General features: G+C 36.1%; 2 protein-coding genes across 2 annotated transcripts in view; both read left to right on the top strand.

Moving 5' to 3' along the window:
• HSPD1 (heat shock protein family D (Hsp60) member 1) overlaps positions 1–22,077 on the top strand; it is a 349,976-nt gene that overhangs the window by 84,422 nt on the left and 243,477 nt on the right. The gene's annotated exons all lie outside the window — the stretch shown is intronic.
• BOLL (boule homolog, RNA binding protein) overlaps positions 1–22,077 on the top strand; it is a 76,646-nt gene that overhangs the window by 26,141 nt on the left and 28,428 nt on the right. Inside the window, exons 7-10 of the mRNA XM_069070137.1 lie at positions 2,066–2,137; positions 9,368–9,415; positions 10,181–10,309; positions 11,980–12,078. Coding sequence (XP_068926238.1) covers positions 2,066–2,137; positions 9,368–9,415; positions 10,181–10,309; positions 11,980–12,078 — 348 coding nt within the window. The remainder of the gene's footprint in view (positions 1–2,065; positions 2,138–9,367; positions 9,416–10,180; positions 10,310–11,979; positions 12,079–22,077) is intronic.

A 22,077-nucleotide genomic window follows, 5' to 3' on the forward strand; every position in this document is an offset into this window, starting at 1 on the left:
TGGGTTGATAATTCTGGAAACTGCCACAGCTGCTGGTGATCCACTTTCCTGAAGTCCCTCCAGCTGGGACTGGTTGGGGCACCCTGGGCTAAAACCGCGGGTTCACACAGGGCTGGGTGCTGCTCCCGTTTCACTGCGATGGACCCTTCCTGCCGGGCTGCCTTCAACAGGAGATTTGTTTCTTTCTGTCACTTTGTGGGTTCTGTAGCCCTAAAGTTTGTTTAGAGTTATTTTTATAGGTATTTGAGGTGGTTATCAATGCTAAAGTTTTAAATGAGCTTGGTTGACAATGGGGCTTGGGGGCTGGGCATTTTTTAAGCTATTTTGGGGGGAAAAGTGGAGAATCAAAGCAGGAATATGATGACTATTTATAAGTAAATATTTATTATTTATTATATTAAATATTTATAAGTAAATGAGACAGTGGTAGAAAAGTGGAACAGTCATTCATGGTTTGGCAGCTTGGTACGAGGTTTTCAGTGTCATTCCCCTGGGATCTGTGTTTTGCCTTGCACTAGTTAACATTGTCGTTGACTTGCATAAAGGCATAAATGGTATATTTGTTACATCTGCAGATTAGATAAAGCCAGAAGGGCTAGATAATGTCTTGACAGTCTAGAACAGAAATTGATAATCTATAGCAGAAAGTCAAAGTTAGCCAAGTGGACATGCTTGCAAGCTAAAAATAGTGTTTAGTATTTACTATTTTTAAATAAATGACACTTTATTTTTAAATGTAAAAAAAATTATTCTTAGCTCAGTTGCAGGTAGGCATGTGGCCCTTGGGCCCTATTTGCTAACTCCTGGGTTAAAAAACATTGGGCCAGGGGCAGCCACGTAGCACAGCGAGTAAGAGCACTGGCTCCAGTGTTGGAATGACCTGGAGATTGAATCCTGGGCTCAGACACTTAGCACCCACCCAGAAACACCTGGCCGTGTAACCTTGAGCAAGTTACTTAACCCCAATTGCTTAGGGGTGGCCAGGTGGCTCAGCAAGTAAGAGCACCAGCTCCAGTGTCGGGATGATCTGGATCAAATCCAGGCTCAGATACTCAGCACCACACCCAGAAATAACTGGCCGTGTAACCTTGAGCAAGTTACTTAACCCCAATTGCTTTAAAAAAAACAACAACATTGGGCCAAATCCAGTTAGATGACATATGATAAGGACAAATGTGTACAGTCTTAAATTTGGGTTCAAGAAATCTGCTTGCCATAATTCACACTAACCAGAACCTAGCTGTAGAAGGTAAAAGAGGCCTATTTAGACACCATTTTATCTTTTAAAATAATAGAGATCTTTGGGGGAGGAGGGTGGTGGAGGGTAATGGACTCCAAGCATAATAGAAGTGAATAGGTTGATATAGCCATCAAATTCTTGATAATCTTCAAGTGTTAGCAGATGACAGCCCCACTGTTCTCTGACCTAATTAAACTACATCTTGAGTGTTGTGTTCAGTTTTAGATACCACATTTTAGGAGGGACAAAGTGAAACTCAAGACTCTCCAGAGTAGAGCAACCTAGATGGAAAGGAGCCTGAAGTCCATTCCATGTGAGAATAAATTAAAGGAATTGGGGTTGTTTAGTTTCAAGAAAAAAGACTCAAGAGGAACATAACAACTATTTTCAAGTTTTGGAAATGCTGTAGTATAAAAGGAGGGATTAGATTTGCCTTGTTTGGCCCCAGAAGGCAGAAGTGGGATCAATGGGTAGAAAGTGCAAAGAGGCAAATTTAGGATTAATGTCAGAGAAAATAAATACTAAGTTAAAACTTTACCCAAAAAGGAATGGTTTTCCTTAGAAGGTTCCTGGTTCCCCCTCATTAGAATTCTTCAAGCAAAGCCTAGATGACTGTTAAGTATATTATAGTAGGGATTCATTTTTCAAGAATAAGTTGGACTTCAATGGCTCCTAGAGTCCTTTTGAAGGATTAAATTCTGAGACTCTTTGGTAAGGCAAAAATTGACTAGAATGAGGAACATCTTTCTCATGTTCCATTTTGGGATGATTTTGCCTGAGAGGTTTTTTCTTAAATTTTATTTTATTTTCTTCCCTTTCTTACAGTCACGATCTATATCTAGTTCCCCTGTGATGGTAGCTCAACCTGTTTATCAGCAACCTGCATATCATTATCAGGTAAAAATTAGTAGAGGATTGTGTTACTGCTAAAATACTATTTTGTACCTTGATTTCTGTTTTTAGTTTTATTTAACACCTTCTTGTGAATCGTTCTGAGAAAAAATGGCTCAAACTTCCTCAGAACATATCAGAATGATACTATATTTTTGTTCCTTTTATTACTCAGATCTCATACTAGATTTTTCCTTTTTGAGAGAATGTGGTGGTATTAATCAGGAAGCAGAAAATTAATTTTTTCCCTGTTACTAGTTTAAAATGTAAAAATTGAACTAGGAAGTCTTGTTTTAGTGAGTCTACAAGCTAATAATGATCTACATACTAATCACCTGGATTTGAGTACCAGTTTTGACATATGTTGTCTAAATAAGCAAGGTTAAGTCACTTACCCTCCCTGAACATCAGCTTCTGTGACAGTAGAAGGGGAATAATAATACTTACCTCAAAAGGTGGTTCAGAGAAAACATAAAGACTTTAAAATTTACCGTGTGAGTTGCTGTTATTATTATTACAGAGTATAGTCTAAAAAATTGCCTATAAATTGAATTTCTTTATCAAGACATTTTTCTTTTGCCTTTAATTTCAAAAATAGAGATGTATTCCTTTGGGGAAAAATTTTGGCCTCCAAAAATAACTCAGAATTTCAGAATACTGGAAGTCTTTTTAAATCACATATTTAAAGAAAAAGATACAATTTTATGAATATTTACTGACAAATCCTTCATATTACCAGTGTTCAAAATTTTCCTTTCCTACTTTGAAGAGCAAGCTTCAAACCACTCTTCAGTGGTATGGTTAAAGGGCATAGAGCAAAAGATAGCTAATGTATTTAATCAACATTTCCGAGTTGGTAATCAAAATAGTGCCTCATTTATCTTTCAGAATTTACACGTCATGTTTTTTTGTCTTTTAACCATTTGTTATAGAAAATCTTTCTAAAATATATCATCTGCCACTTTGCCTTCTAAACCACAATAGGCCGAACATAGTTTAATCTGCTTTTGTGATAATCCAGAGGTTGATATTGAATAATATTTATTGTATTGTAATATAAATGTGTTATCTTCACCAAATCAGTGGCAGTAGGTATAGAGTGCTAGGCCTCGAGTCAAGAAGATAAGTGCAAATCAGCCTCCAATACTTACTAGCTATGTGATTCTGGGTACAAGTCAACTTAACTTCTGTTTCTCTCAGTTTCTTCATTTGTAAATGAGACATAGGAATAGGAATAATAATAGCACCTATTTCACAGGGTTGTTGTAAGGCTCAAATGAGATAATATTTATAAAACGCCTAGCACTATACGTGGCACATAGAGGGTAATGTTTAATTATTAGTTGTTAGTATCAGAAGTTATTAAGATGACTATAGGGTTGTTTGCCGCTAATTGCTGTACTTTTCTAGTTCTTGTTAGATTACTCAATTTCCCTGGCTTATCCATCTTTTTTTTTTTTTCTGGTTCCTTTTCCTCTTCCCACTCCTTGAATGTGGGCATTTTCCCAAGGGTCTGTCCCCAGCCCTCATATCACTTTAAATTCTCCCTTGCAGTCTTATCCCATAGGATAGAGTTCAAGGAGGATAAAGACTGAGAAAAAGTAATTGACTTTTGAGAGAGTGGTTTCAATAGATTTGTGGGGATAGGAGCCAGATTACAGATGGGTAGGAAAAAAGTAGAAGCTTTGAATACAGGTGAATTTCCCTTGAAAAAATTGCCCAAGATTTGAGCACAGGAGCTTGGAAGAAGGTGAATTGTTCAGGGAGTATGTAAGGTTCTTTTAAAATAGTAAATATCAAGGGACGGCCAGGTGGTGCAGTGAGTAAGAGCACCAGCCCCAGTGTCGGGAGACCTGGGATCGGTTCCGGCCTCAGATACTTGCCACCCACACAAAAATAACTGGCTGTGTAACCTTGAGCAAGTTACTTAACCCCGATTGCTTTAAAAAAAAAAAAAGAATAGTAGATATCTAAGTATGTTTAAGAATAGAAGAGAATAGGGCTCATAGAGGGGTTAGAAATTAAAGTTATAATAATTGATGATTCAAGGTTCTGCAGAAGGTATGAGGTCCTGACTGACTTAAACTTCCACCAGATACTTTTCACTAATGTTTCTTTTCTCTAATAGTATTTCCAAAGTTATTTCAGGGTACCTTGTTAAATGATCTGAGGGACTGCTGATTTTCTGAGTTTTTTTTTTTAATTTTATTTTTATTGCTTTTTGAAGGGCAGTTAGGGTTAAGTGACTTGCCCAAGGTCACACGGCTAGTAAGTGTTAAGTGTCTGAGGCCAGATTTGAACTGAGGCCCTCCTGACTCCAGGGCTGGTGCTCTGTTCACTGCGCCACCTAGTCACCCTGCTGATTTTCTAAAATAGAAATTTAATTCTCATTTCTCCTAGCCCCATTGTATTCATAAATGCCCATCTTAAATTAATCTTCATTTCAGAGCCATACTAACTATACTAGGATGTAGCAGGATGACAGTGAGAAAATATCCATTAAACCTAATGTTGATTTGTCACTTGTAGTTCCTAGACCTGTTCTCCCCAAGGGAATGCCAGGTGACTCTATATATACTTATTCTAATAATGGGGTTGGAGAACCCCTAATTTGGGGTTATTAGGATGTAGCTTTGTTCTGTGAAGTTTGGATTTAGTCAAAGGGCCTCACTTGAGGACCTAGAGGGCCACATGTGGCCTTGAGGCTACAGATTGCCCACCCCTGTTCTAATACATACTACTCTTTGTAGATTGCTTATTTTATTTTATTAAAAAATAATATATATTAACATTTCATTAAAAGAATAATATGGCACTTCTGTCCTTTAAAGGTACAAAAACTCTTAAATATGTTTTAGCCACTTTTTATTATTTTCTTGTTTTCATTATTTTTCCAGCCTTCTGTTTATTTTGTGTGTGTTTGATTGATGGGCCTTAAAAATTATATAGCATTATTTATGTTCCCAATGACTTCTCTCCCCACCCAGCTTTCCAGCTGTCTCTTCCCATTGGCACTGTACCCTGTCTAACTTTAATTTTGTTTAGTTTATTTCTTTTCATAATTTTACCATACTTTCAATTTTTCTTTGACTTAAGCCCATAATATATTAATAGCAAACAAATTGTGTAAACAGTTCCTTCAAAAATGTGAAGCAGAAGTGTAGGCACAGAAACTAAGTGGTAGATATGAGAGTAGTAGGAGTAGGGCTGTGGAGTGGTAGAGTGCTGTCAGTGTTACTACTGTATAGTACTGCTACTTCTGCTACTAATAAGAATGCACATTAACCATAATTCTGACACCTACCAAACCAAGTCCGACTAAGCCACAAAAATTAGAATTAAAGGAATAGTATGCTTAGCCATGTTATACCTGAGGACCACTGTCTTCACGTACATAAAAAAAAGAAGACACGAAGATGGTGGAGTAGAAGCAGGACCTCTGCACGGCTCTGGCTTCCACATTCCCCAATCTATGTAAAAAGGGGACTCTAAACAAACTTTGGAGTTGCAGAACCCACAAAATGATACAAAGAAACTAACCTAACACTGAGCACAGCCCAGCAGGCCGGCAGGAATTGGCCAGCACAGTGCTCTGGGAGCCAAGCCCAGGCCCGCGTGAGCCAGAGGTTTTAGCCCCAGGATGGGCCTGACCAGTCGCAGGAGGGATGCCAGATCACCAGCAGCTGTGGCAGTTTCCAGATTTATCAACACATAGATGCGAAGGACAAAGTGAGAGGTCAGTGCAGAGTGGACTTTGGGACCAGTAGTTGGGAGAGCGACTTTTGCCCCCAGGGCGAGAAGCCACTGAGCTGCCTTGGCGCCAGTGCCACGCTGCAGCTTCAACTCCTGGCCTGCAGAGTATAGGGGACCAAACGACCAGTCTGAGGGGTAATTGCTCTTGCTTTAACCTTCTTGGATCTGGATTGCAGTCTAGGGTGGAGATCCTGGGGTGTGTGACCAGCTTGCCAGAGCATGTGGAGGCTTCAGAGAGGGCACCCAACTAATACCTCCAGCAGCTGTGAAAACCCCAGCATTTGGGATGAAAGCTCCCCTGTCTGGTGGCAGAGTCCTACTGTGGCAAAAAGCCCAGGGGTCAAGTGACTGAGGGGCGACATGATCAGGCAAAGGAAACAAAGCAAACAGAAGAATCCAACATTAGACTCCTATTTTAGGGACAAAAAGGAGCAAAGCATGGAACAGGAAGAAGACAGTGAAGTCAGAACTCCTGCACCAAAAGCTTCAAAGGAAAATATGAGCTGGTTAAAGTCCATAGAGGACCTTAAGAAGCAGATAAGAGAAGGTGGAGGAAAAATTGGGAAGAGAAATGAGAATGATGCAAGAAAATTATGAAATGAGAGTCAACAGCCTGACTGAAGAAAATCGCACCTTAAAAAAACAGACTAACTGGGGTGGCCAGCACAGCGAGTAAGAGCACAGGCTCCAGTGTTGGGATGACCTGGAGATCGAATCCTGGGCTCAGAAACTTGTCACCCACCCAGAAACACCTGGCTGTGTAACCTTGAGCAAGTTACTTAACCCCGATTGCTTAAAAAAAAAAAAACAACAGACTAACTCAGTTGGCAAAAGAGGCTCAAAAAGGCAATGAGGAGAGGAATGCCTTAAAAAGCTGAGTTTGCCAGATGGAAAAAGAAGCTCAAAAGCTCAATGAGGAGAATCATTCCCTCAGATTTAGAATGGAGCAAAGGGAAGCTAGTGACTTTATGAGAAATCAAGATGATGTTAAACAGATCCAAACAAATAAAAGAATAGAAGGCAATGTGAAATATCTCATGGGAAAAACAACTGACCTGGAAAGTAGATCCAGGAGAGATAATTTAAAAATTATTGGACTACCTGAAAGCTAGAATCAAAAAAAGAACCTAGAAATCATCCTCCAAGAAATTCTCAAGGAAAAGTGCCCTGATGTTTTAGAATCAGAAGGCAAAATAGAGGTTGAAAGAATCCACTGATCATTTCCTGAAAAAGATCCCAAAAAGAATATTCCTAGAAATATAATAGCCAGGTTCTGGAATTCCCAGATCAAGGAGAGAATATTATGAGCAGCCAGGAAGAAACAATTTGAATATTGTGGAAACAAAATCAGGATAACACAGGATCTGGCAGCTTCTACACTGAGGGATCGAAGGACCTGGAATATGATATTCCAAAGGGCAGAGGATCTGGGATTAAAAGAAAGAATCACCTACCCAGCAAAACTGAGTGTCATGTTTCAGGGGAAAATATGGTTATTCAGTGGAATAGAGGAATTTCAAGCATTCTTAATGAAAAGACCGGAGTTGAATAGAAAATTTGACATTCAAATACGAGAGGCATGAGAAGGTAAACAGGGAAAAGAAATCATAAGCCACTTATCAAAGTTGAACTATTAACATTCCTACATGGAAAAACGATAATTGTAACTGATGAAACATTTCTCAGTATGAAAATAATTAAAGAGAATAGAAATATATAAAAATATATATATATATTTCTGTATCGGAGGGTATACGGGTATATGAATACTTATGTGAATGTGTGTATACATGTTTACAGATATACATAGATAAAGGGCACAGGACCAAGTTAATAGGAAGGGATGATACTTAAAAGGGGAAATTAAGAGGTGAGAGAGGAATATAATGAGAGGATATGGAGAGAGACAGAATGGGGTACTATCTCATATAAAAGAGGCAAAGGGAAAATGTTTACAATGGAGGGGAAGACTAGCAAGGCAAAAGGGAATGGGTCAACCTTATTCTCATTGAATTTGGCTCGGGGAGGGAATGACATATACACTAAATAGGGTATCACCCTACAGGAGAATAGGGGGGCAGGGGATGAGAGGGGGGGATGATGGAAGGGAGGGCAGGCTGGGGGGAAGGGAAGTTGGAAACACTTTTGAAAAGGGACAGGATCAAAGTAGAGAATAGAACAAGTGGGTGGTGGGATAGGAGGGAGGGAAATATAGTCAGTCTTTTACAATATATCTTCTATGTTAATGTTTTGCATTAGCTACACATGTACAACCTATACTGAACTGCTTATCTTCCCAGTAAGGGTGGGTGTCAAGGAAGGAAGGAAATGAATCTGGAATTCAAAGTTTTAAAATAAAATGTTTAAAATTATATATATGTATACTATTATTAATACTGTTTTACATGTAATTGGGAAATAAGATATACAGGCACTGGGGCATAGAGATCCATCATGGCCTACTGGAAAAGTCAAAGGGGGTATGGAAGAAGATATGGGAGAGAGCAGATTGGAGGAGGGGATATCCTGTGGAATTGCTATTTTGGGGTGGTTGGTAGGGGAAAAACGGGGAGAAAATTTGTAACTCAAAATCTGGTGGAAAGTAATGATGTAAATCAGAATTTAATAAAGCATTTGAAAAATGAAAAAGAAAAAAAAGACACCTGGGCCTCCTGACTAATTGATGTTGTGTTTACCAATCCTTTCCTCTGTTCTTTTTTCCTTCATTTATTTCCTTCCCCCAATTCTTTTCTTGCTTTCTTTATTCCTAGATACTGTTTTCTACCTTTTTCAAGTGGTTTAATTTTCTAAAATCAGAGATCTTAATTGTAGGTTCTTTAATGTTTTATTCTGCTGTCATATAGAAGTTTACTCTCTGTGCCTTTATATTCAGGAAGAACTGTTTCATTTTTTTTTTAATTTATTAGAGTCATAAGGGGAAGGAAATTAGCATTTATATAGCACCAACTATGTTCTAGGTACTGTCCTAAGATCTTTTTACAAATATTATCTCATTTGATACTCACAATAACCCTTCGAGGTAAGTAGTTATACTCATCGTACAGTTGAGGAAACTGAAGCAAAGAGGTTAAGTGACTTGCCCAGAGTCACACAGCCAGTGTCTGAAGCCACACTGGAACTCAGGTCTTACTGATTGCATGCCCATTGCTCTATCTGCTTGAGCCTCCTAAGCAAATATAAGTATATTCCTGATTAAGACAAATGTTCTTACCACTTTAAAGTCATGAAATTGGTGGTAGTTTATACCAAAAATTAGCATTGATGTTAATGTTCTTTGATTATGAAGAACAAAAACTACATGGGACATTGCTAAAATTTTACATTTCAGTCTTCTTTAAAAGTCACATATTATCATTACTAAGTAGTTTTGACTAAATTTCTGGCTTGAAATTATAATTTTTAGACAAACATCTTGAATATATTTTAACCTTGTTTTTAAAATTTTTTACTTTTTTATCTTAGGCACCTGCACAATGTCTTCCAGGACAGTGGCAGTGGGGAGTCCCTCAGGTAATAGCAATAACTTTAAGTACTTGGTTATAAATCCTTTTTAAAATGGTTACTGCTGAAGAAAGGTTAGACATTAATTTGACACCTTTTAAAGTTAGATTTTGTTTCTGTTTTATTTATATTTAAGAAATCGGTTGCTCCTTTTGGGAAATTTGTACGTACAAAATATTATTTAGTTGCTTTGTCCCCATTTGCTTGGGGAAGCTAGCCATCCACTTGAACTCTTAATGTACAATATAGATCAAGAGGTACTCTTGGTACATATGTTCATCTTAATTCAAATTAAAAGGAAGTTCAGTGTTTTCCCCAGGATTCCCCGGGAATTATTTAGTGACATACCCACAATTAGAATTTTTATTACCTTCTAGCATTTTAATTCTGTAATCTTCTATATTGCCCCAGAAGAACAAGTTGTTAATAAGAGTTTCAATTTTCTGTGATGCTCCACATACATGAAATAAAGACTGCTCTTAGTTTTTTGCTACCGTTATCCCTACCTTCATGCAAAACATAACTTCTTCCAACATGAGGACTTCTCTGATTCACCCAGTTATTCTCATTCTCTCTCTTGAAATTTTTAAAAATTTTATTTGTATTTGTGTAATTTCCTATATTTATTATATACTCAGGAGACTATATGTTCCTTGACTACAGCAACTTTTTTTAATATGGTATCCATAGTGCCTTACAAATAATAAGTGCTTAACTAGAGTTTGTTTGAATTAAATTTCATTGAAATAATTTAATTAGTTTTATTTTCTTTAGTCTCCAGCTTCTTCAGCCCCATTCTTATACCTACAGCCATCTGAAGTTATTTATCAACCAGTAGAAATTGCACAAGATGGTGGATGTGTTCCCCCTCCTCTCTCTTTAATGGAAGCTTCAGTTCCTGAGGTATGTATTGTAGTTGCAAAAGTTATTTGTGAGTATGTATATTTTTATATATATATACACCCATACATACATACATGTGTCTATTCTTAAAAATGAAATAAAAGCTATTATTAATATGTTGCATCTTGTGTTTTCCAATTTTCTTTTCCTGTCCATTCCTTTTGCTTCACCTAAGAAAGTTTTTTTGCTAGGCTTTTTCATTTACTTTCTCTCATTTCTTGTTTTCTCACCTACAAATATCCTAAATTCTGTATCTGTCAGGTTATTTTTATTCTGTTCTTTCACATACATTTTTAACATCAATTAAAATTTTACCCTCTCCATGAACTTTTCTCTGAATCTACCCACCTCCTCTTATAGAGTAACATAGCAAGAGGAGGTTAAGCAACTTGCTTAAGGTTACACGGCCAGTTATTTCTGGGTGTGGTGCTAAGTGTTGGAGCCCAGATTTGATCCCCAGGTCCTCCTGACACTGGAGCCAGTGCTCTTACTCACTGAGCCACCTGGCCATCCCTAAGCAATTGGGGTTAAGTAACTTGCTCAAAGTTACACAGCCAGGTGTTTCTGGGTGGGTGCTAAGTGTCGGAGCCCGGATTTGATCCCCAGGTCTTCCCAACACTGGAGCCTGTGCTCTTACTCACTGTGCTACCTGCCCACCCCCAAAAGTGATAAATTAATTGTCTCACTTTTCAGTTTTGATTTTCCTCCCTGTATTCTACCATACTCCCTTTTGTTTTCTGTCTCAGTAATGAGTAAAAATAATTTTTAAAACTAACAACATAACACAAATATATAAATTTTATTTTTAAATAAAAATTGTAAAAGCCTACCTTATGGTGTTAATATTTTGTAAAGTCTTTTTTGAAATGGTGGAAAGTTAAAAGAAATAAATTAATAGACTTTAAACACAAAGTATTTATTATACCATTTGTCCTATGAACAATAATTATTTTTACTATTTATTATTATTACTTTTACTATTGGTATATATGTATTTTTACTATTTGTATGTAAATATATATATAAATAAAGAGATAGGGGTAGGAATTAGACCTGTGATTTCATTGACAAAGGGTAACTCATGAATAAAAATAAGACACTCCCTCTGCCTGTGCATGATGGCATCTTCTCTATACTTACAGCCTTAGAGAGTTGTCTAGAGCAATGAGCAGCTAAGTGACCTACCCAGAATTATACAACCAGTCTATGTCAGAGGCACAGAGGCACTTGAACCCAGGTCTTCTGAGTCACATTGCTTCTCATCTTTTTACATACTAAAAATAAATAGCTTTATAATCATGTTATTAATATTTTTTTAATTTCAGAAGTTTTCTAATTAATTACATATATTCTAAGGATATATATCAAGATGTTTATTTTTTCTTAGTGTAGTTGTCTATGCGAAGAAATGTTTGGATACTTGTATTCATAATACTGTTTCAGAGAAGGAAGGGTTTTACTTTGGTGGGAAAATAGTTAAATAAATGAATTAAAGTAGTACAGTTTGTATTTGTTAAAATTTTTGCTCATATAGTTGAAAATAATTACTACTGTGGAATTCACTTTTAACTATTGAGTCTTAAAGGGAAGTTTTATAAATATTGCAGAATCTTTTTCTGCCTCTTTTAATTGATTCTTTTAACTAAAACTTATACTTTTTCTTGTACTAGCCTTATTCTGATCATGGAGTTCAAGCAACATATCATCAGGTTTATGCCCAAAGTGCAATTGCCATGCCTGCACCAGTAATGCAGCCTGAACCAATTAAAGTAAGCAATTTATTTTAGATTATTTTCCCCTCATTTCAGACTTTAAATTTTTCAGTATTTTATTCTGAAAATAAAGATCTTCTCCAGGTATCCCTCTCATACGATGATTAAATATAAAGAATTAGTATTCTCTCAAATTTATGTTACAGGTATAAAATTAGTCTTATTTATTAAAGATTGGTGGATTTTAGGATTACTGATAGGTAATTATGTTCTAGTTATAAAAAGTTCTATACAATATACAAATGGGATATACCAGAAGTAAAATATGATGTTTTTTATTACATTCTTTAAGCTAAATTAAATTAGCACAGATACCTAGAAATTTAATAATGACTCTTTTCTTGGTGAGCATAGAAGGGGCTAGGTTTTGATAATCCTGTTGGGTCCAAAAGACTGCTATTTAAGAAGACCATGGGGTTGTGGGAGCAGAAGATTTAGCCAATGGCTAACAAGTGAAAGAGGGTCAACAAGCCCCAGAGAGTACAATCCAGAACAGGCACAATCCAGAAACCACTTGAGTTTCAGAGGTCCAACCATCAGTGCTAAGCTAGAACTCTACAAAGCAGATCCGGGGACCCAAGCATTAAAACATGGTCTGATATTCAGGCAACATGTCAAAAGCCAAGTGGAAAGCCACACTGAGGTAGATTAAGAGCACAACACAGAGGGAAGATTTAGTGTTGCACTTCAAAAGCATTAGCCCAAGACAGCAGTTTGATGATGCTGTGCTTGCTATACCTCTGGTCCTTCCTATTCCAACTAAAGACCAAGCTCTGGGAATACCTGTTTTCTCTTGATATTTTTTTACTCAAACTTATTGTGCCAGCTTAGAAAATTAGAATTTACTTTAGCTAGGAGTTAGAGTCATTGACAGTGCTTTTGGTGGTGGTACAGAATCTTAAGTTCCAAGGGCTCTGCTGAAGGAAACATCCTTTGCAGCAGGAAACTAACTGTCCAATTTGCTCTAGGCTGTTGATCCATTCTGTATAGTGTTGGATACAAAGCAACACCACTGTGAGAAACCTCTCCATTTTTGCCCCACTTCCCACCTACCATAGTATAGCCATAGGAAATAAGATCATGGCCCTAATTTAGTTGAAATATGGAAAGGGTGGGTACCTTACTTTCAAATAGCTTCAGGCTACTTTCCAGTTCTTCTGTCTCCAGAAGTAATGTATGCTGTATGTAGGATGTCAGCTGTGATCCTAAAACAGCTTAGCAACATAATGGTTATCTACATTTGAAGATAATCATCCTATTGATGTTCTAAAGGTGACATATATTTAGTTAAAAGGTAAATTATATTCCAGTGCCAATATGGCAGAATGAGAAAGGAACCCTCTGAAGCTCTTCCACATTCCCCTCCAAAAAACTAGAAAACCACCTGAGAATTGACCTATGATCAGGGAAGCAGTTTACCAATATGGCAGAAAAGGTCTGTCTCATTGGGGTGGGAAGGGAGCAAGATCTAAGAGCAGCAGCAGCCTCACAGCAGAGGTCTTGCAGCAAGGCTCCAAGGCTGGAGCAACCTACCAGTGAGGTTCTTCCCTCCTGCAAACCAGCAGTCTCCTAGGCAAGTGAGCAGTCTGTACAGCACAAGGCTCCACCCCAGCAACCCCACTCCCAACACAAGCCATCAGAGAGGTCCTCTTTCTATAGCAACCCTGCAGCAGGGCCCCACACCTGGGACAGACCAGCAACAAGATCCCCCCTCCAGGGCCAGCCACCGGAAATACTTTGTTACAGTAGCACCCCAGCAGAAAGGCCTCACCCCTAGGGCAGGCCAGCAACTAAATCCCACATCCAGGGGAGGCCAACAGGGAGGCCCCCCCCCCATTAGAAGCCAGAAGGGCAGCCTGCCCTCCAGTGTAAGCAAATAGCTAGTTCCTAAAGCCCAGTGAAAGCCAGTAGTAAGATCCTGAGCCCCAGGATAAAAAGCTTGGGACAAGTGCAGGACCAAAGGCCAACTCTCACATAAAAAACACTAAGTCACAAAAAATGAGCAAAAACCAAAAAAAGAACTTGACTAAAGAAAATTACTACAGTGACAGGGAGGATCAAGACACAAACTTAGAGGAGGACAATAGTGTCAGAATGGTTACATGTGAAACCTCAAAGAAAAATGTAACTTAATCTCAGGTCCAAAAAGAATTCTTGGAAAAACTTTAAAAGGACTTTAAAAAGCAAATTAGAGAAATAAAAGAAAAATGGGGAAAAGAAATTAGAGTGATGCAGGAGAATTACGGAAAAAAAAGAGTCAATAATGTGGGAAAAGATATACAAAAATTTACCAAGGAAAATAACTCCATAAAAAATAGAATTGACCTAATGGAAAAGGAAATACAAAAGCTTACTAAAGAAAATAATTCCTTAAAAATTAGAATTGATCAAGTGGAAGCTAATGACTCTGTGAGACATTAAGATACAACAAAACAAAATCAAAAAAGTAAAAAAAAAATAGAAGAAAAAGTGAAATTTCTCAATGAAAAAACTTAAAAAGTAGATCCAGGAGAGAGAAGATAAATAACAATTATTGATTACCTGGAAGTCATGATAAAAAAAAAAAGCCTGGACATCTATCAAGAGATTATCAAAGAAAACTGCTTTGATATATTAGAACCACTCCCAGGAACATCATAGCCAAATTCCAGAGCTCACATATCAAAGAGAAAGTACAGCAAGCAGCCAAAAAATAGTTCAGATAATTGTGGACCCGCAGTCAGGATTACCATAGCATTTAGCAATTTACACATTAAAGAAGCAGAGGGCTTGGACTATTGCTATACTGAAAGGTAAAGGAGTTAGCATTACAACCAAGAATCAAACCCTGCAAAGTTGAACAAAATCTTTCAGGGGGAAAAAAATGAAAATTTAATGAAATAGAGGACTTTCAAGCATTCCTAATTAAAAACCACAGCTAAATAAAAATATTTGGCCTCTGAATATAAGACTCAAAAGAATCATAAAAAGGAAAAAAAAGAAAGAAAATGTAAGAAATTCAATAAGGTTAAACTATTTATATTTCAATGTGACCAGATGATATTTGTAACTCTTTAGAACTTTATTACTATAAGGACAATTAGAGGGTGTGGATATAAGTTGACTGTGATGGGATGATTACTCCCCCCCCCCAAAAAAAAAGTGGGGAATGAGAAAGAAAATTGTACTAGAAGAAAGAGGGGGAAATTGAATAGGGCAAATTATCCCACATAAAAAAAAAACATGGAAGAACTATTATAATGGAGGGGAAGGTGGTGGGGAGGTGGGGTAGGCTGGCAGGCAAATCTTAAACCTTTCTCTCATAAAAATTGATTCAAAGAGGGAATAATACACAGTCAATTGAATATAGAAATTTATCTCACCCTATAAAGAAGTAAAAATGGGGATAGTAGAAGGGAGAGGGGGAGGTGACAAAAGGGAGGGTAGATTAGGGAAGGTAGTGATCAAAAGTAAAACACTTGTAAAGAGGGAAATGGTAGGGAGCAAGAGAGAGGGGCATATACAAGGGGAAAATAGTATGGAGGGAAATATACACCATTATCATAATTATAAATGTGAATGGGATAAACTCATCCATTAAAAGGAAGCAGATAGCAGAATGGATTTAAAAAAATGAGTCCTGCAATATGTTGTTTACAAGAAACATATCTGAAGCAGAAAGTAGAGGGTAAGGGGCTGGAGCAAAATGTGTTATGCTTCAGCTGAAGCAAAGAAAGCAATCACAATCTCAGACAAAGTAAAAGCAAAAATAGATATAATTAAAAGAAATGAGAAAGGAAACCATATCTTGCTGAAAGGTACCATAGACAATAAAGTCATATCAGTATTAAACATATATGCACCAAGTGCTATAGCATGTAAATTTTTGAAGTAGAAGTTGAATGAGTTACAAGAGGAAATAGATAATAAAGCTATTCTAGTGAGGGACCTCAACTTTACCCTCTCAGAACTAGATAAATCTAACCCAAAAATAAGCAAGAAAAAAGTTAAGGATGTGACTAAAATTCTGGAAAAGTTAGATATGTGGGGCGGCTAGGTGGCACAGTGAATAGAGTACCTGCCCTGGAGTCAGGAGGACCTGAGTTCAAATCCGGCCTCAGACACTTAACACACACTAAAAAAAAAAAAAAAACCCTAGCCGTATGACCTTGGGTAAGTCACTTAACCCCAACTGCCCTTCAAAAAGCAAAAAAAAAATTTTAGATATGTTGGGTTTCTGGAGAAAATTGAATGGGAATAGAAAAGAATATACCCTTTTCTCAGCAGTATATGGCATCGGCACAAAAATTGTATTAGGGCATAAAAACCTCACAACCAAATGCAGAAATTGTAAATGCATCATTTTCAGATCATAATGCAATAAAAATTACATTTAGTAATAGATAATGGAAAGAGAGATTAAAAATTAATTGGAAATTAAATTATCTAATCTTAAAAAATAAGTGGGCCAAAAAACAAATCATAGAAATAATTGATAATTTCAAAAGAAATAATTGATAATTTCATTAAAGAAAATGACAACAATGAGACAACATACCAGAATTTATGGGATGCAGCCAAAGCAGTACTTAGGGGAAAATTTATATCTCTAATTACTTATACCAGTAAAATAGAGAAAAAGCAGATTGATGAATTGGCCATGCAACTAAAAAAACTAGAAGAAGAATAAATTAAAGATCTCCAATGAAGCACCAAATTGGAAATCCTGATAATCAAAGGAGAGAAAAATAAAATGGAAAGAAAACCACTGAACTAATAAAACTAGAAGCTGGTTTTACGAAGAGAAAACAAAACAATAAAATAGATAAACCATTAGTTAATTTGATTTTAAAAAGGAAAAAAGAAAACCAAACTACTAGTATCAAAAATGAAAGGAGCAAATTTACCACTGAGGAGGAAATTAAGACATTTGTTAGGAACTATTTTGCCCAATTATGTGCCAATAAATTTGACAACTCTAAAATATTTTTCACACAAAATCAGATCTAAACAATTTGGAAAATATTAATTGAGGGGTGGCCAGGTGGCTCAGTGAGTAAGAGCACCAGAGTCGGGATGACCTGGGATCGAATCCGGGCTCTGATACTTAGCACCACACCCAGAAATAACTGGCCATGTAACCTTGAGCGAGTTACTTAACCCTGATTGCTTAATTAAAAAAAAAAAAAAAGAAAATATTAATTGCTCATGGGCAGGCTGAACCAATATAATAAAAATAACAATTCTATCTAAATTAATCTGTTTATTCAGTGCCATACCAAACTACCAAAAAATATTTTATAGAGGTAGAAAAAAATGACAAAATTCATATGGAAGACAAAAAGCTCAAGGATATCAAGGGAAACAATGAAAAAAATTTGAAAGAAGGTGGTCTAGTCATACCAGTTCTCAAAATGTATTATAAAGTAGTAATTATCAAAATAATCTGGTACTAGATAAGAATAGAGTGGTGTATCAGTGGAATAGATTAAGTATAAATTACATTATAGTAAATGACCATAGCAATCTAGCATATGATAAACCCAAAGATTCAAACAAGCTTTTGAAACAAAAAAACTCATTACTTGACAAAAACTACTGAAAAACTGGCAGAAGGTAGGTTATCAACCAACACCTCATACTATATATACAAGATAAGATCAAAATGGGCATATGATTTAAACATGAAAGGTGATACCATAAGCAAATTAAGAGATCTTGCAATAGTTTATCTGTCAGATTTATGGATAAAGGAAGAATTTAGGATCAAAGAAGATATAGAGAACATTACAAAATGTAAAATAGATCATTTTTATTATATAATACTAAAAAGTTTTTGCACAAAACCAATGCAACCAAGATTAGGAGAGAAGCAGAAAACTGGGAAAGAATATTTTCAACCAGTGTCTCTGATAAAGGCTTCATTTCTAAAATATAGAGAGAACTGAGTCAGATTTATAAAAATACAAGTCATTCCCCAATTGATAATGGTCAAAGGATATGAACAGGCAGTTTTCAGAGAAATAAATCAAAGCTATCTATAGTCATATGAAAAAAAGTGCTCTAAATCACTATTGATTAGGGAAATGCAAATTAACTCAGATACCACTTCACACCTATCAGATTGGATAATATGACAAAAAAGGAAAATGTTGGATGTTGGAGGGGATGTGGGGAAACTGGAACACTAATGCACTCTATGTGAAGTTGTAAATTGACCTAACCATTCTGGAGAGCAATTTGGAACTATATCCAAAAGGCTATAAAACTTGCATACCCGTTGATCCAGCAATACCACTAGGTCTATATCCCAAAGATATCCCCCCCAAAAGAGAAAAGGACCTATTTGTACAAAAGTACTTATAGCAACTCTTTTTGTGGTGGCTAACAATTGGAAATTGAAGAGCTGCCATTCAATTGGGGAATGACTAAACAAGCTGTGATACATGAGTGTAATAGAATATTATTGTGCTACAAGAAATGACAAGCAGGATTATTTAAGAAAAACCTGGAAAGACTTATATGAACTAATGCATGATGAAGTGAGCAGAACCAGGAGAAAATTGCACACAGTAACAGCAATATTGTTTGATGAAGAACTGTGCATGATTTAGCTATTCTTAGGAATACAATGATCCAAGACAATCCCAAAGGACTAATTATGAAGCATACTATCTATTTCTAGAGAAAGAACTCATATTATTTGAATATAGACTGAAACCTGCTATTTTTCACTTGTTCTTTTTTTATTTTACTCAATCCTTTTTGTATAAAATGACCAATATGGAAATGTTATACATAATTGCACATGTATAAACTATATTTGACTGCTTACCATCTCAGGGAGGGAGGGAAGAAAAGAATTTGGAACTCAAAACTTTAAATAAAAAATATCTTCAAAATAAATAAAATATTAAAATAGCAAAAAATGGGAAATTACAGTATAGAGGGGTAATAAAGTTTGAGGAAGTTATTATGGAACCAAAAGGATTTACTATGGCAAAGTTTTTGTTTATTTCTCCACTCAGTTTATGAAGTTCCTTTTAAAGTCAATAAAAGCTGAAATTGCTTAAAATGTTCCCTCTTTGGGGGAGAACATGAAAACAGAGTGAGATTATTTTATTTAAACTTATTGCAAAAGTTATAATAAAACCAGGCAGTTCATTGTCATAGTATTTGTCACTAAAAGCAATAAAACAAATTTCCCCTTATAGTTGTTAAAATTTTATTCCCTCATATGCTTCTGAGATAAAGGAGCTAAAATGTCAGTGCCATTTTTTAGGGTAAGCTGTCTGTGACTTTTTATATAACAATTATTTTAACTTCTGGATTTCTTTCATATTAAATGCCCCTGAAGACTTCCAAGTTTTAAAAAAATTAAATTCCAGTAGAGGGGGCCATAGAATAGAAATAAAGGAAAAAAAAGGGTGTTAAACAGTAATATATCTAATTTAAATTTTAATTTCCCTAGTTAGAAATATTTCTTTTAAAGGATTCCTTAAATGTTCTAATACACTTTTGAGGAGCAAACAAATTCCAGGTATCCTACAGAATTAAGGAAAGCCTCAAAATCCCATTTTTTCAGTTAGTTCAACAAATGGATTAATTTATATTCCAAATTATCACAGAGATATAACTGGGTATGACCCCCCTTCAAGTTGTACAGGTGAATTCTGAACAGAACTAAATAGAGTGCACAGTCTCTAGGCCAAAGTTGAATTCCTAGAGAATTCTGCCTCAAAAACATAATTCCTCATTCAAGCTTCTGTACTACCACCATAGAAAACTAGGGTCTAGTTCTATTAGGTATGGTTGGATGGGTTTAGAGTCACAGGTTCACCTAGTTATAACTCAGAGAACAGTACCACAAATACCCTAGTCCTTCCTCTACCCCCACTCCAGTTAATCTACTATTATTACATTAAAGGATTCAAGAAGTTGGAAAATTGGGAACAGTGTTTTACTAACTATCCTTTATTGGATAGATATCTGACTCCTCTGAAACTGTAATTAGTAGTTTACCTTAACTAAGTCTCCTTCAGAACTTAGTCTCTTCACCTCTTCTTGAAGCTGTCTCTTTTTCTTCTGAATAGTACTGTCCCTGCCTTCTAAACCCCTAGTGGTTGTCTCTCTCTTCTCCTTTTCCTTGCCTCATCTCTCCTTCCTCATCCCACCCCCATCCCACCCTTCTCACCATTATTTACTTCCTTTTGTCTACTTTTCTCTGTAATATTCTCTCTCCTTTTCCTAACCCTTTCTTTTTCTCTTATATCTCTCCCTTAAATGTTACTAATAATATAAAGCTGAAGTAGATGTGTATATTTGAGAAAGAGTAAGAGCATAGAATTTTAATGCCAAAAAAGGCCTTAGAGAGCATCAAGTTCAAACCTTTAATTTTATAGGATGTGGAAATGGAGGCCCAGAGAAGTTAGGTGATTTAGGTAGTCACACAGCCAGTTGGTAAAAAGAGTCAAGACCATAAATGAATTTTTTTAATGTCATTTGAGTTTAATATTTTGATTTTTCAAGAAACAAGGAAATTATTTTAATTTTCTTTATATACTTTGTTGTACTCTTATTTTTTTCTGAGTCAGAGTTCCTCTTGATAGAAAAGTGCCCAATCCTGTTATCTCAAAAATGGTGTCCTTTTTCTATTATAATTGTAAAACACTGTTGTTGCTATTAACATGCAGTTATATTTTGCAGTAGATGTGACCCTTTTGTACCTGGGTGGTATATCTCACAGAAATGTGGGAAAATTTAAAAAATGGATGCTATTATTTCCATGCTTTCAATATTTTAATAGGATTGTGCTTTAACAAGAAATATTTTTTACCAAATCCCATTAAAATAGTCTGTTATTCAGGTCAGTAACCAGCATTTAAAAATATTTTTAATTCCTTTTGTATAAATTTCTGATGTTCATAAAACTTTAGTGACTTTAAAGAGAGGTAGGTCTGCACGGAAAGGTAGAAATTTATTTTGGGAGCATTTTTCTCATTGAGCTTTTTTCCCCCTAATGTAAATATTAAAAGAAAACTACTAAAGTATTAGTAGTTGTCTTTGATTTATAATAAAGTTGATATTTACAAATATCAAAAATATTTGTGAACAGTCAGTCTGAACCCTTAACTCAGGATTGCTAAATAGTGTTCAAAGGCATAAATCTAAAAAGTACTGAAAAATAAGATTTTTAAATCCCACTTGATGTCCATAGACTAGATATTTCAGTAATTGTTTGCTCTTAGAGAGGAAGGGCTAGCATCAGAGCCAGGAACCTGGATCCAAGTCCATCCTCTGACACATAGTCTCTGTGTGACCCTGGGCAAGCCACTTAACACCCAGCACTCTGGACAACTCTAAAAGTATAAGCCGCAGGGGAGGTGCTGACCTGCCTTGAAAAAGAGTCCCCTTATCTGGGAATCCTCTCTGCCAGTTACAAACAGGTCCAGCTTCTATCCCCACTCTTCCTAATAACTTTAGCTATTTGACCAATCAGAATGCAGTGTAGGGAGAAATAATGTTTTAATATTTACATGTCCAGAAAAAACTCCTTAAGGGACAGGCCAGTAAAGCATCATTCATCAGCCTCAAGCAAATTTGGTTTTTGAGTTATAGAATTTCATTCATTTACAGACAAACAAATATAATTTTTTATCATACTAAGTTTTCATTATATAGATGAACTGGTCCTTTTCCGTAAAATTCCTTAACAGTGATTAGTTTTCTCTCATTGGTTAGCAGTAGGATAGTGAATACTGTGGGTATGATGAATATACATATACACCCACTCTAAACTTCCAACTAATAATATTGTGGCAGTTTGGGAGGAAGAATACTATGAAGTATGATCATCTCCAGGAGCCTGAAAAAAAGATGAAAGGTGTGCTGATACACAGTCAATTTGTATAAAGGGTATAAGTTGAGAGAGGCATATATAGCAGTTTTGTTTTCTCATCGGTTTTCTCTCTGTTCTTCCTTTCAGGAAATCTTTTTGGGGGAGGGAGCATTTTGGCT

The sequence above is a fragment of the Petaurus breviceps genome, unplaced genomic scaffold (assembly GCF_028583685.1).
Source record: "Petaurus breviceps papuanus isolate PSGF00001 unplaced genomic scaffold, PetGlider_PUasm1.0 90804, whole genome shotgun sequence".
Taxonomy (NCBI): domain Eukaryota; kingdom Metazoa; phylum Chordata; class Mammalia; order Diprotodontia; family Petauridae; genus Petaurus; species Petaurus breviceps.